The sequence below is a fragment of the Vombatus ursinus genome, unplaced genomic scaffold (genome assembly GCF_900497805.2).
Source record: "Vombatus ursinus unplaced genomic scaffold, bare-nosed wombat genome assembly UNPS02014959.1, whole genome shotgun sequence".
In the NCBI taxonomy this organism is placed as follows: domain Eukaryota; kingdom Metazoa; phylum Chordata; class Mammalia; order Diprotodontia; family Vombatidae; genus Vombatus; species Vombatus ursinus.
Genome location: NW_020954737.1, coordinates 9886615 through 9902981, shown reverse-complemented (window position 1 = coordinate 9902981; position 16367 = coordinate 9886615). Strand labels below are relative to the sequence as shown.

The 16367-nt window shown below is 34.1% G+C and overlaps 1 protein-coding gene across 3 annotated transcripts in view; it reads left to right on the top strand.

The window, feature by feature from the left end:
- Window positions 1-16367, top strand: part of RYK (receptor-like tyrosine kinase) — a 108222-nt gene that overhangs the window by 13923 nt on the left and 77932 nt on the right. For all 3 annotated transcript variants that reach the window (XM_027845300.1, XM_027845299.1, XM_027845301.1), the window contains exon 2: window positions 6265-6386. In XM_027845300.1, the coding sequence (XP_027701101.1) occupies window positions 6265-6386 (122 nt within the window). The remainder of the gene's footprint in view (window positions 1-6264; window positions 6387-16367) is intronic.

Genomic DNA, 16367 nt, shown 5'->3' with positions numbered 1-16367 from the left:
TAATGTTTCTAGTACAATATTGAACAACAGTGGTGATAATGGACATCCTTGTTTCACCCCCAATCTTACTGGAAATGCTTCTAACTTGTCCCCATTACGTATAATGCTTGCTGAAGGCTTTAGGTAGATGCTCCTTATTATTTTAAGGAAGACTCTGTTTATTCCTTTGCTCTTTAGTGTTTTTAATAGGAATGGACGTTGTATCTTGTCAAAAGCTTTTTCTGCGTCTATTGAGATGATCATATGGTTTCTGTTAGTTTAGTTGTTGATATAATCAATTATGGTAATAATTTTCCTAATATGGAACCAGCCCTGCATTCCTGGTATAAATTCTACCTGGTTATACTATATTATTCTTGTGATAAATTGCTGTAATCTATTTGCTAATATTTTGTTTAAAATTTTTGCATCTGTATTCATTAGGGAAATTGGTCTATAATTTTCTTTCTCTGTTTTGACTCTTCCTGGTTTAGGTATCAGCACCATATTTGTATCATAAAAAGAATTTAGTAAGACTCCTTCATCACCTGTCTTCCCAAATAGTCTATATAGTATTAGAATTAATTGTTCTTTAAATGTTTGATAGAATTCCCTTGTAAATCCATTTGGCCCTGGAGATTTTTTCCAAGGGAGTTCATCAGTGGTTTGTTGAATTTCTTTTTCAGAGATGGGCTTATTTAAGTATTTTACTTCCTGTTCTGTTAATCTGGGCAATTTATATTTTTGTAAATGTGCATTAATATCACTAAGATTGTCAAATTTATTGGCATACAGTTGGGCAAAATAGTTCCTAATTATTATTTTAATTTTGTCTTCCTTGGTGGTGGATTCATCCTTTTTGTTTTTGATACTGGTAATTTGGTTTTCTTCTTTTTTTAATTAAATTAACCAAAAGTTTATCTATTTTATTGGTTTTTTCATAAAACCATCTCTTAGTTTTATTTATTAGTTCAGTAGTTTTCTTAAATTCTATTTTATTAATCTCTCCTTTGGTTTTCAGTATTTCTAATTTGGTGTTTAATTGAGGATTTTTAATTTGTTCTTTTTTAGTTTTTTTTTTTAGTTGCATGCCCAATTCATTGATCTCCTCTTCTCTATTTTATTCATGTAAGCATTTAGAGATATAAGAATTCTTCTAACAACTGCTTTTGCTGCATCCCATAAATTTTGGCATGTTGTCTTATTATTGTCATTCTCTTGAATGAAGTTATTGATTGTTTCTATGATTTGTTGTTTGACCCATTCATTTTTTAAGGTTAGATTATTTAATTTCCAATTATTTTTTAGCCTATCTTTCTGTGGCCTTTTATTACATATACTGTTTATTGCATCATGATCTGAAAAGGATACATTTAATATTTGTCTTTCTGCATTGGATTGTGATGTTTTTATGCCCTATTACATGGTCAGTTTTTGTGTATGTGCCATGTATTGTTGAGAAAAAAGTATATTCCTTTCTATACCCATTCAATTTTCTCCAGAGGTCTACCATGCCTAACTTTTCTAATATTCTTTTCACCTCCTTAACTTCTTTCTTGTTTATTTTGTGGTTAGATTTATCTAGTTCAGAAAGGGTGAGGTTGAGGTCTCCCACTAGTATAGTTTTGCTGTCTATTTCTTCCTGTAGCTCCCTGAACTTCTCCTCTAAAAATTTGGATGCTATACCACTTGTTACATATATGTTTAGTAATGATATTACTTCATTGTCTATGGTGCTTTTTAGCAGGATGTAGTTTCCTTCCTTATCTCTTTTGGCAAGATCTATTTTTGCTTTTGCTTTGTCTGAGATCAGGATTACTACCCTTGATTTTTTTACTTCAGCTGAGCTAATATATTCTTCTCCAACCTTTTACCTTTACCCTGTGTGTGTCCCTCTGTTTCAAATGTGTTTTCTGTAAACAGCATATTGTAGGATTATGGTTTTTAATCCATTCTGCTATCTTCTGTTTTATGAGAGAGTTCATCCCATTCACATTCACAGTTATGATTACTATCTTTGTCTTTCTTTCCATCCCATTTCCTCCCTGCTTATGCTTTTCTTTCTCCTTTCTCCCTTTCCCTCCTTACTAGTGTTTTGCTTTTGACCACCACCTCCCTCAGTTCCACCTCACTTCTATTAGTCCCCTCCGTTTTCTTTCCCCTTACCCTTACTACTTCCTCCCTCCCTTCTATTCCCCCTCCCTTTTCCTTCCCCTTTTCCCTCTTACTGCCTATAGGGCAAGTTAGATTTCTATACCTAACTGATTGTTATTCCCTCCTTGAGCCAAAACTGATGAGAGTAAGGTTCAAATAATGCTCATCTCCCTCCCTTCTTCCCTCTGGTACAATAGGTTTTTGTGCCTTTTCCTGTAATGTAATTTACCCTTGCTGCCTCCTCCTTTCCTTTTCTCCCAGTACATTCCCTTAGTTAGATCAGATTAATCCACTTACTTATATCCATTTAACCCACTTGATGAGATCTTTTTTTATCATTGCATCAAAGTCAACTTATATCCACCCCTTCTATCTATGTGTACCCCTTTAAAATGGTGTAATAACAATACAGTTCTCAAGAGTTACAAGTGTCATCTTCCCTTGTAGGGATGTAAACAGTTTGCCCTTATTAATAACATGTTTTTTTCTGTCCCATTTACCTTTTTATGTCTCTCTTGAGTCTTGTATTTGAAGATCAAATTTTCTGTTGAGCGCTGGTCTTTTTACCAGGAAGGTTTGGAAGTCCCTTATTTCTTTGAATGTCTATCACCTCCCCTGAAAGATTATGCTCATTTTTGCTGGGTAGTCGATCCTTGGTTGTAATCTAAGCTCCGTTGCCTTATAGAATATCGTATTTCATGCCCTACAATCTTTTAATGTAGATTAAAGGTCCTATATAATCCTGACTGTGGTTCCATGATATTTAAATTGTTTCTTTCTGGCTACTTGCAGTATTTTCTCTTTGACCTGGTAATTTTGGAATTTGGCTACTATATTCCTTGGCATTTTCTGTTTGGGATCTCTTTTAGGAGGTGGTTGGTGGATTCTTTCTATGACTATTTTACCTTCTGATTCTAGGTAAGGGGGCACTGACCCAAGCTTCTTGTGTTGGGAGCACAGGGCCTGGTCACTGACTTTGAGTGCTGAGGCCTCCAATGCTGGCAATTGGAGGCTGTAGGGTTCTGGCAGCTTACCTGGTGTGGGGCTGGAATCAACAACACTGGAACTCTAGGGGTAGGATTAGGTAGCCTGGTCCCTGCAGCCTGTTCACCCCGGCCTTTCCTTTAGCTTTCTTCAGCTTCTTTCAGATGGATATTTCACTGCTGCATGTTTCTCTGCCCAAGGCTTTCCCCTTTGGAGCTGTGCTTCCCAGAGTTTTACTGAGGCACTGGGAGACTTGGCTGCCATAGAACACCATGGCATGTGGTGGTTTTCTTAGCCAGTTTTCACTGGTTCCCCTGCCCGTACTGAGGCATTGAGGGTCCTGGTGTTGGTGCTTGCCTGCTCCATCACCTGGGGTTCCGGATCTCCCCTTGGTATGCTGAGGTAGGGCTTTCTGCTAGCTTGCTGGGAAGCCTGCTGTTCTGTATTGCTCTCCCTCCCGCAGGGCAAGAGGGGCCTTTCCTGTTAATTCCTCAAGTTTTGTGGGCCACCAGGACTGCTGCACCCTGTCTTTCTGCTGGTTCAGCTGTTCCAGGGATTTTCCTGGGGTGATGTTTTCTGGGCTTTCAGAGGTTAATAAGGGGATGGTGAGATTGACTTACTTCTTACTCTGTCATCCTGGCTCCCAGAACTCTACCCCAGAATTTGTATTTTGTTGTTTAATTGGGGTTGAATTTTTTCAAAAAGTTGGTTTTCTAGTTTTTTAGTTGCATATCCAATTTTTATTTTTAATCTATCCTCTCTTTTTTAATTGATTAAAGTGTTTAGAGATAAACATTTTCCCTTTAAGGACTGCTTTGCCTATATCGCAAAAATGTTTAGTGTGCTATCTCATTGTTGTCATTATCTTTAATAAAATTATTGGTTGATATTATGGTTTGTTATTTGACCCACCAGTTCTATAGGATTTAGTTACTTTTTCTTCCTTGGGCCCTTTTAAAATATAATTTTTATTTCAATGTGGCTAGTAAAGAATGTGTTTAATATTACTGCTTTTCTGCCCTTGTTTGTGACTTTTTTATGTCCTGCTTAATATATGGTAAGTTTTAGAAAGGTGCTATGAACAGCTGAGAAATAGATATATCAATTTCTCTTCCCATTTATTAATCACCAGAGAGTTTTTTTTTTTTAAATTTGGGCCGTACCGTGGGCAAGTCACTTAACCCCCATTGCCCAATCAAAAAAAATTTAAAAAAAAAAGGATAAATTTGGGCCCTAAACTTTTCTGTTGTTTATTTATTTATTTATTTTTTGGTTTAGAGTTGTCTACCTCTGAAAGGGGTACATTGGGGGTCCTCACTATTATAACTTTACTGTCTGTTGCTCCCTACAACTAGTTTGGCCTTTCCTTTGAGTATTTAGATGTTAGATCATTACATAAATGTTAAACGATGATATTGTCTGTTGTACTTTTCAACAAAATGTAGTTTCCCCTGTTTATAAAGTCATGTTTTTTTGAGATTGCCTTGTATGAGATCACGATTGCTAGTCTTGATTTTTTGAGTTCAACTGAGACGTAATAGATTTTTCTTCAACTTCTTTTAACTCTATCAATCTTTGTTTCAAATGTATTTCTTGTAAACAACATATTGTTGGATTCTGCTTTCTAATCCATTCTATCTCTTCTCTTTTGTAGGTATATACATATATATAATATATAGTGCTTTATAACCTTTAAAGTACTATATAAATGCTATTATATTCATCTTATTCTTCACAGTTATGATTTTCAATTGTGTATTTCCTCCACACTATTCTTTTATAGTTTATTTTCTTTGTTCCCCACTTTCTTTTTATCTATCATAGATTCTTACCTTTTATTTTCTTCATCCTTCAAATTTAGTTTGTTTTACTTACGAGTAACTCCTGGAGTCTACCCTCTGTCTTATTCCCTCTTTTCTCTTCTCTTTTCCTTCCTGTTTCCCTATTTAGTTGAATATAGTTATCCATCCATTTCGTGTGTGTGTGTGTGTGTGTGTGTGTGTGTGTGTGTGTGTGCGCGCGTGTAGATGAAAGTACATTCTGCTTTCCTTTGATAAGTTCATTTGAAAATGAGGTTCAGGTGATGTCCACTCCCCCAACCCTTTACTTGTCTGTATAGATTTCTTTGTGTGTACCACAGTTAGTGTTTCCCCTACCTTTGCTCCTTAATTCTTTAATATTTTTTTTTGTCCCCACCCCTCAGTCCTGTCTTTTAAGAGCATCAGAATGTAACAAAACCACTCCCATGCCCTTTGTCTTATCTGATTCCCTTTAAGATCTCTGAACATTGTAGGGTTCGCGGGGGGACACTTAATATCATCTTTCTCTCTGCACAATAATTCATTCTACTGTTGGTTACAGAAGCCTTTACTTCAAACTAAGTATCTATTTTGTGATAGAAGCAATGCCAAAGTAGCGATTTTTGTTTTTTACTTCTAAGTATCTGTTTTGTGACAAAAGCTATGCCAAAGTAGCAATTTTTAAGAGTTTGTATTTGCAAGCAGCATAATAGTCTCTTTTTCATCTCCTTTCCACCTTTTTTTTTTGGCCTTACCTACTCCACCCTTTCTTTCTTTCTTTCTTTCTTTACCACCACCTCCTTTTTGTTTTCCTTTTATCCTCTCACTTAAAACTTGATACAGAGTGAAACAGTTTGAAACAAATGCATGACAGAGGTGGTTATGTTCTTCCTGACACCTTTTATAAGCTAAGTTGGAGATGAAATTTATTATTATTATTGTTGTTATTGTTATTCTTATCATCAATGACAGCTGGCTTGAAAATGGAAAATAGGTGGTCTTCACAGATTTGTAGAATCTTATGGCTAGCTTACAGTCTGAAAGAGAAAGTTTACTTGTCTAGACAGTGGTTTGCATGATTTAGGTACCTAATATTTGCTAATTTGACTTGACTAGTGAATAGGTTGAAAAGGTAGAGTAGCCCTAGCATTTTGCCAGACTAGGGAGTTTTGACTTTATTTAGGAGGTCATAGGGAACTATTGAAGGTTTTTGAGCAGAGAGGTGACATAATTAGAGGGGTACACAAAGAAGGCTGATCTGTTAGTGGTGAATAGAAATAACTCATGTTTATCATTAACTTAATTTATCATTTATAAATTTCTTTTTTCCTTATTCTTGTTTTTCTAGGTATTGATGCAGAACTTTATTATGTGAGAAATGATCTTATTAATCACTACGCACTATCCTTTAACCTGCTAGTACCCAGTGACACCAATTACCTTCACTTCACATGGTATGCTAAATCCAAGGTAAGAAACTAATTAGTACTATATAAGTTTATGATTACAGAGGGATAAATAAATATGAATGAAAGTTGATTTTTAGGAGATGAAATCTGTGGTTCTGAATCAAGAACAATTCTTGAAACATTCAGCAAGATAGTTTTGCTTGTTTTCCAGTTCATAAAGGGCTGCTACAGGATACAACTATGACCAAGTTGGTATTTTAGATCTTAAGTCTAATCTTTTATAGTTTCCCAAAAACCTAAAAATTCACTAGTTTAAATCATTAAATATCCCATAGCCTTTTGTGCTTTTCAAACTTTGATATTTATCTAGTTAAAAGAGGGAAAAACTGACCCAGTAGTTATTATATTCTTCAGAATATATCTGCTTGGTTGAAGAACTTAGAGACATAGTGTTTAAAAGATCTGTTCAATTAATACATATTTATTGACTACTTACTCTGTTCCAAACATGATGCTAGGAATACAAGTGCAAAAATGAAGAAATCTATTGTCTCAAAGAGCTTATACTCCAATGGAGGAGATGAGTACATATATAAGTATATGAAGAATAAATATAATCCATCATTAGTCAGTAAACATTAAGAGCCTACTATGTGCCAGGTATTGTGCTAAGCACTGGGGATATAAAGAAAGATAAAAGTTGTTGCTCTCAAGGAACTCACAGTCTAGTGGGGAGACACCACACAAACAACTGTACAAACAGAATATATTCTGGATAAGTTGGAGGTAATTAAGAAGTAAGGCCCTAGAATTAAAGAGAGATTGGGAAAGGCTTCCTATGGAAGTTAGGATTTTAATTAGGACTTGAAGAAAGCCAGGACTCAGAGATGGAAAGGGAAAGCATTCCTTGAATGGGGAGGGGGGCAGCCAGTGAAAATGCTGATTCAAGAGATAGAGTATCTTGTATGAGGGACAGCCAGGAGGTCGGTGTCATTGGATTGAAAGATATGTTGGGGATGGAGTAGAGAAGGAGGAGAGGATATGCAGAATGGCCAAGTGCAAAGTCACCACATGTGAGGAGAAGAAAGAAGTCTGAGAGAAGGAATAACGTCCAATGAGACTAGAAACATAGGTTAGGTCCAAGTTGTAAAGGATTGTGAACATGTTTAGACATATTCAGGTAACATATGCCCCTGTCACTGGTAGTTCATTTATTGTTGTGTCTTGGTAATTATGGTAAAATAGCATTGAATTTTGAGGGCAAAAATAATCTTGCACATATATTGTTACTAAGGTTTAAATAATCCATCTAGCAGCTCAAACTGGGAATGAATACTGCAGTTTATACATCACTAATAGTTGATATACACTTGTTGTGGAACCTCAGTTTATGCTTCATCTCTTGTTGAATCAGTCTTGAAATATTTCTTACTGATGAGTCTTCATTCTACAATTAGCTTTGCTAATATGTGATTCAAGTGCTTTTCTCTTGCTCTTGTGCAGAGAACGTAGCTCAAAGTGAGGGCAATAGAGCATTTCGTGATATAGCATAGCAATTGTCCATGTTAAGAGTAAATGTATTTTCTGTTAGAAGCAGGATATTGTGAACACATATTTCATGTTAAGGTGTATAAATGGAGTTGAAAAGAAGGCCCTTGAGTCCCCTAAGGGTACTCTGAATATTTCTGATTGACATAAACTAGTTTTTGCTCCATACTAGCAGAAATTACTTTAAATTGTCTGGGCTTGAAATTTCCACCTAAAAAGTTTTAAGTTTATCTTCAGTTTGATATGTGTGTTTTTTGGGGGTATGGGTAAGAGGGTAAACTCAAAACCAAAAGATTTGGGATATAAATCAGTTTTTATTGCTTATTTTTGGTCTATATAAATAGACTTTAAATAAATAATAAACAGATCTATTTAACTTAGGTGCCATTTGTTGTATATATAGTTTCTGTGTAATTCTGTGAACTGGATACTTTGGATTGCCAAGCTTTCACAAGGTGCTGAGGGCTAAGTGAAATTGAAATCTTTGTATTCTTTTAACTGTTTTGCATATCCATATAGCTAACATGAATGAGATTGCATTTGAGACATTTGACCCAAGCTATTCTATTTGAAGGACTTTGAAAAAGTGCTATGCTGCCATTACCAGCAAATGAATAATCTTTCTTACTCTTTCCTCTTTCTCTTTCTTTTATTATCTTCTTCCTCCTTTCTCTATACTGCCTGCAATTTAGTACACACACACACACACACACACACACACACACACACACACACACAACACACACATATGCATTGCCTGGACTTTTTATTGATTCTCAACACCAAAAAAGTTGCTGATCCATAGTGTAATAGATTTTGTTTGTTGGCATCTCTAAAGAGAGAAGTAGAGGAGGGATCTAGACCTTTCCTTAAGTTAGGCTACTGTTTTAAATAATTGTTCACTGAGGTTAAACAGTAACCTTTTCTTTTTTTTCTTTTTTTTATTTATGCATATATTTCTTCATATTTTTTCCAGTTACATGTAAAAATAATTTTAAACATTAGTTTTTTTAAAATTCTGAGATACAAATTCTCTCCTTCCCTCCATCCCCTCCCCCATCATTGAGAAGGCAAGCAATTTTTTTCACTTTTTCATTAATTTATTTTGATTTATCAACAATCACTTCCATAAGCTTTTGAGTTTAAAATTTTTCTTCTCCTTCCTCCCTACCTCCCTGCACAAGATGGAGCACAATCTGATATATGCTATACATATACATTCCTATTAAACATATTTTCACATTAGTGATGTTGTAAGGAAGAATTAGAACCAATAGGAGGAACCACAAGAAAGAGAAAACAAAACAATACAAAAGAAAAAAAATAGCAAATAGTGTGCTTCAATCTGCATTCAAACTCCATAGTTATTTCTTTGAATATGGATAGCATTTTCCATCATGAGACCTTTGGAGATGTCTTAGATCCTTGCATTGCTGAGAAGAGCTAAGTCTATCAACCTTAGTCATTGCACAACATGGCTGTTATTGCAATGTTCTCCTGGTTCTGCTCACTTCACTCAGCATCAGTCCATACAAGTCTTTCCAATTTTTTCTGAAGTCCAGAAGGCAAGCAATTTGATAAAGGTTATACATGTGCAGTCATACAAAACATTTCCATATTAGTCATGTTGTGAAAGAAAATACATACCAAGAAAAAAAAAACAAGAAAAAAGTAAAAAAAAAAGGGTATGCTTCAATCTGCATTCAGACTCCATCAATTCTTTCTGTCGAGATGGATAACTTTTTTTCATCATAAGTCTGAGAATAGCTAAGTCATTCATAGTTGATCATCATTCAGTATTACTGTTACTGTGTACAGTGTTCTGGTTCTGCTCACTTCACTTTACATCAGTTCATGTTTTTCTGAAAGCATCCTGCTCATCATTTCTTATAGCACAATAGTATTTTATTGCAATTGTGTACCAAAACTTGTTTAGCCATTCCCCAATTGATGGGAATCCCCCTAGTTTCCACTTTTTTGCCACTACAAAAAGAGCTGCTAGAAATATTTCTGTACATATAGGTCCTTTTCTTTTCCTTTCCTTTCTTTTTTGAAAATCTCTTTGGAATACAGACCAAGTAGTGGTATTGCTGAGTCAAAGGTTATGCACAATTTTATAGCCCTTATAGCATAGTTCCAAATTACTCTCTAGAATGGTTGGATCAGTTCACAACTCCACCACCAGTGCGTTAGTATCCCAGTTTCCCCACATTCCCTCCAGTATCTGTCATTTTCCTTTTCTGTTATATTAGCCAATCTGATAGGTGTGAGATGGTACCTCAGAATTGTTTTCATTTCTCTAATCGGTAGTGTAGTGATTTTGAGCATTTTTTCATATGACTATAGATAGCTTTGATTTCTTTGGCTGAAAATTGCCTGTTCATATCCTTTGGCCATTTATCAGTTGGGGAATGGGTATTAATTTTCTAAATTTGTCTCAGTTCCCTGTATATTTGAGAAATGAGGCCTTTTATTAGAGAAACTTGCTGTAAAATCCTGCCCTCCTCCCAATATCTTACTTTCCTTCTAATTTTGGCTTCCTTCATTTTGCTTGTGCATAGTGTTTTAAATTTCATGTAATCAGAACTTTATATTTTACTTTTAATGATCTTCTGTATCTTTAGTTGGATTGTAAATTTTTCTTTATCTGTAGATCTCGCAGGTAAAATTTTCCATGCTTCCCTAATTTGCTTATTATATAATGCTTTATGTCCAAATCATATACCCATTTTGACCTTATCTTGGTATATGGTGTGAGATGTAGTTCTATGCCTAGCTTCTGCCATACTTCTCTCCAGTTTTTCCAGCAATTTTTGTCAAATGGCAAGTTCTTGCTCCCAAAGCTAGGTTCTTTGGGTTTATCAAACACTAGATTACTGTGGTCATTTACTACTGTGTATTGTGAACCTAATCTATTCCACTAATCCATTGCTTTATTTCTTATCAAGTACCAGATTTTTTCAATGATTACAGCATTGTATTATAGTTTGAAATCTGGTATTGCTAGGCTACCTTCCTTTACATTTTTCATTTGATTCGTTAATTTTTTTTCCTAGATTTCCTTGATATTCTTTACTTTTTGTCCTCCTAGATGAATTTTGTTATTTTTTCTAGCTTTATAAAATAATTCTTTGGTAGTTTGTTTGGTAGGGCAACAAATAGGTAAATTAATTTTGGTGGAATTGTTATTTTTATTATATTGGCTCAACCTATCCATGAGCAATTAATATTTCTCTAAGTTGTTTAGATTTGTATTTATTTGTGTGAAGTGTTTCGTAATTGTGGTCATATAGTCCTGGTTTGTCTTGACAGATAGACTCCCAAATATTTTATAATGTTTGCAGTTATTTTAGATAGATTTCTCTTTTTATCTCCTGCTGCTGGGTTTTGTTGTTAATATATAGAAATGCCAATGATTTATGTGGGTTTATTTTATATCCTGTAACTTTCTTAAAGTTGTTAATTGTTTCAACTAATATTTTAGTTGATTCTCTAGGGTTCTTTAGTGTACCATCATAGTATGTACAAAGAGTAATAGTTTTGTTTCCTCATTGCCTATTTTTATTCCTTCAGCTTTTCTTATTTTATTACTATAGTTAATATTTTTAGTACATTGAATAATAGTGGTGATAATGGACATTTTTGTTTCACCACTGATCTGTTTCTATTACAGATAATGCTTATTCTTGGTTTTAGATAAATACTACTTATCATTTTAAGAAAGGCTCCATTTATTCTTATGCTTTCTAGTATTTTTAATAGGAATGGGTATTGTATTTTGTCTAAAGCTTTTTCTGCATCTGTTGACATAATCATATGATTTGTTTTTGTTTTTGTTATTGATATGGTCAGTTATAATTTTCCTAATATTGAACCAGCCCTGCATTCCTGGTATAAATCCCACCTTTTTACAGTGTATGATATATTGCCGTAATATCCTTCCTAGCATTTTATTAAAATTTTTGTATCAGTATTTATTAGGGAAATTGGTCTGTAGTTTTCTTTTTCTGTTTTTGCTTTCCTTAGTTTAGGTATCAAAACCATATTTGTATCATAAAAGGTAGGACTCCTTTTCCTATTTTTCTTCAGATAGTTCATATAGTATTGGAATTAACTGTTCCGTAGATGTTTGATAGAATTCACTTTTAAATCCATGTGGTCCTGGGGATTTTTTGTTAAGAAGCTCAGTTATGACTTGTTGAATTTCTTTTTCAAAGATAGGGTTATTTAAGTATTCCATTTCTTCTTTAGTCAATCTGGGCAGTTTACATTTTTGTAAATATTTATTCATTTAACTTAGATTGTCAGTTTTACTGGCCTATAATGGTGCAAAGCAACTCCTAAAAATTGCTTTAATTTCATCTTCATTGTTTGGTGTGTTTATATTCTTTTCATTTTTTATATTGATTTTTTAAAAAATCAAAATAACCAATTGTCAATCTGTTTTATTACTTTTCCATAAAACCAGCTTCCAGTTTTATTTATTAGTCAGTGGGCTCTTTAAATTTAAATTTTATTGATGTGTCCTTTGATTTTCAGTATTTCCATTTCAGTGTTTAATTGGGGATTTAAAATTTGTTCTTTTTTTCTGATTTTTTTTTTAGTTGCATGCCCAATTAATTGATCTGCTCTTTCTCTTTTTTTATTGATGTATGTATTTAGAGATAAATAATTTATCCCAAGTACTTCTTTGGCTGCATTCCACAAATTTTGGTTTGTCTCATTGTCATTCATTCTCTTTAATGAAATTATTGATTCTTTCTTTTTTTGTTGAGAATGAGACATATTTTTATTTTTTTTAAATTTTTAACTCAAATATCAGAACTCAAATACAGAATAGAAAAAAGAAAAAGAAACATCATAAACTTAAATACAAAGTAAGAAAAGAAAAAAAAGCATGTCATGTGCATAGTAGAACATAAGAGAGGATTCAAAATATATAGCAATTATCATTTCAAGAAAACCTGTATGAGGGCAGCTAGGTCACACAGTGGATAGAGCTCCAGTGAAGTCAGGTGGACTTGAGTTCAAATTCAGCCTCGGACACTTGACACTTGTTAGCTGTGTGACCCTGGGCAAGTCACTTAACTCCAATTGCCTCATCAAAAAGCATAAAAAAAGAAAAAAGAAATTCTGTATGATGAATACTGCATGTTGTATTGAGAGGTGTCTATCTATCTATCTTTGCTTCATTGTAAGGTTTTTTTTTTGTTCTCTACTGTAATTATTGATTATTTCTATGATTTGTTCTTTGATCCACTCATTCTTTAGGATTGAATTGTTTAGTTTCCAATTAATTTATAATCTTTGCTTCTATGACCCTTTCTTTATTGAGTGTAAATTTTATTGCATTATGGTCTGAAAGGATGCATTTAACATTTCTGCCTTTCTGCATTTGATTATGAGGTTTTTGTGCCCAAATATATGGTCAGTTTTTGTGAAAAACTCCCTGTATGACTGAGGAAAAGTTAAGTTGCTCAGTCATTTTTCAGTTGTCATACTCTTCAAGACCTCATTTGGTATTTTCTTGGGCAAAGATACTGGAATGGTTTGCCATTTCCTTATCCAGCCTATTTTATAGATGAGAAAACTGAGGCAAATAGGATTAAGTTACTTGCCTAGGGTCAGTAACTAGTGTCTGAGGCTGGATTTGAAAATATGAAGATGAGTCTTCCTCATTCTGGGCTCAACACTCTATTGAAAAAGGTATACTCCTTTCTATTTTCATTTAGTTTTCTCCAGAGGTCTATCATATCTAACTTTTCTAAAATTCTATTCATCTCCTCACCTTCTTATTTATTTTATGGTTATTTATGGTTATTTAGTTCTGAGAGGGTAAAGTTGAGTTCCCACTCTACCATGGTTTTGCTGTCTTATTTATTCCTGTAATTCATTTAATTTTTCCTTTAAGAATTTGGATGCTATGCCATTTTATGCATATGTGTTCAGAATGGATGTCACTTCATTTTCTGTGGTGCCTTTTAGCAAGATGTAGTTTCCCTGCCTGTCATTTTAAATTAGGTCTGTTTTTGCTTCTGCTTTGTCTGAGACCATGACTGCTACGCCTGCCTTTTTTACTTCAGGTGAAGCATAATAGATTCTGCTTTAACTCCTTATTTTAAGTGTGTGTGTCTCTTTTTTTCAAGTGTGTTTCTTGTAAACAACATATTGTTGGGTTCTGGTTTCTTATCCATTCTGTTATTTGCTTCTGTTTTATGAGTAAATTCATCCCATTTCTTTTCCCACTTTTTCCTCTACCACTCTTTGATTTTGTAAATCTGTTTTTTAGCTCTTTCAGAAATTCTTATTGGGCTTATGCCCAATTCACATTTTTTTTTTCTTGAGGCTTTGCTTGTAGCTATTGTATACATACATGTACACATACATACATACATACATACATATATATATGTGAGAAAGAGAGGAGAGAAAGATTGTCTTCTGAATTTGTGTCTTGATCTATATATATATATATTTGTGTGTATGTGTGTATGTAGACATTGTTGTCTTCTGAGTTTACATCTTGATCTGCTTTTTATGGTCAGTTTTTTGTTTGTTTATTTGCTCATATTTTCCTTTCTGTTTCTTGGCTTTGAACTTTATGTTAAAGTTGAGCTCTGTTCCTGAGGTAGTGGTGGGAGGGGCACTGTCTCTAGCTTTAATCTTTTTCACACTATTGTTTTCCTAGCTAGTTCTGAGGATTTGGGAATTTATTAGAAACACATTATACTTTCCCAGTGGAAGATAAGTTCTTTGATGATAGAGACTACAATAGGCACGTGTTATGAGTATCTTTGCTTTTTCCCTTGATCTTATTGGAATAGCCTCTAGTGTTTCTCCTTTCAAGATAATGTTACTTTTTGGTTTTAGTTATATGCTTTTTGCCCTGTGAAGGGATGGTCTGTTTATTGTAATACTTTTTTATTTTTTTTTTTAAACAGAAATGAGTGTTGTATGCTATCAAAAACTTTTTGTGCATCTTTTGGTACAACTGTGATTTTTGTTATTATTGTTATTGAACTGTTGTGTGTATAACTCCTAATAACTGACCAACTCTGCATTCCTGCTATAATTCCAACATTTTAATACTACATAATATTTTTATTTATTTATTTATTTTTAATTTTAACATTCACTTTTATGAAATTTTGAATTCCAGTTCTTCTCCTTCCCTTCTCTCCCCCCTCCCCAAGACAGTATGCAATCTGATATAAGCTATACATGAACAGTCATGTTAAATATATTTTCACATTAGTCATGTTGTGAAAGAAGAATCAGAACAAAAGAGAAAAACCACGAGAAAGAAAGAAAAAGGAGAAAATGGTCTGCTTCAATCTGCATTCAGACTCCATAGTTCTTTCTCTGGATGTGGATAGCATTTTCCATCATGAGTCTTTTGGAATTGTCTTAGATCATTGTATTGCCAAGAAGAGCTAAGTCTGTAAAAGCTGGTCATTGCATGATATTGCTGTTACTGTGTACAATGTTCTCCTGGTTCTGCTCACTTCATTTAACATCAGTTCATGTAAGTCTTTCCAGGTTTTTCTGAAATCCACCTGCTCATCATTTCTTATAAAACAATAGTATTCCATTATATTCATTTACCACAACTTGTTCAACCATTCCCCAATTGATGGGCATCCCCTCAATTTCTAGTTCTTTGCCACCACAGAAAGAGCTGCTATAAATATTTTTGTACATGTGGGTTCTTTTCCCTTTTTTATGATCTATTTCATGTACAGACCTAGTAGTGGTATTGGTGGATCAAAGAGTATGCACAGTTGTTTGGTTTTTTTTATAATTAATTAATTAATTTTTATTTTCAAATTTTCTCTCCCTCACTCTTCTCTCCCATCCTGAAGATGGCATGCAGTCTTATATAGGCTCTACTTATACATTCATATTAAGCATATTTTCACATTAGTCATGATCTAAAGCAGAATTAGAACTAATAGGAGGAACCATGAGAAAAAAGAAACAAAACAAACAACAAAAGAAAAGGAGAGCAAATAGTATGCTTCCATCTGCATTCAGACTCCATAGTTCTTTCTCTCGATTATTGGCTAATATCACAAAAAAGGAAAATGAGAAATGTTGGAGAAGATGTGGGGAAATTGGAACACTAATGCATTGTTGGTAGAGTTGTGAACTGATCCAGCCATTCTGGAGAGCAGTTTGGAACTATGCCCAGAGGGCTATAAAATTGTCCATACTCTTTGACCCAGCAATACCACTTCTGGGGCTGTATCCCATAAAAATGGGAAAAGGGCCCACGTGTACAAAAATATTTATAGCAGCTCTTTCTGTGGTGGCAAGGAATTGGAAATTGAGAGGATGTCCATCATTTGTGGAGTGACTGAACAAGTTGTGTTTTATGAATGTGATGGAGTACTATTGTGCTATAAGAAATGATCAGCAGGCAGACTTCAGAAAAACCCACAAAGACTTATATGAACTGGAGTGAAATGAGCAGAACCAGGAGAACATTGTACAC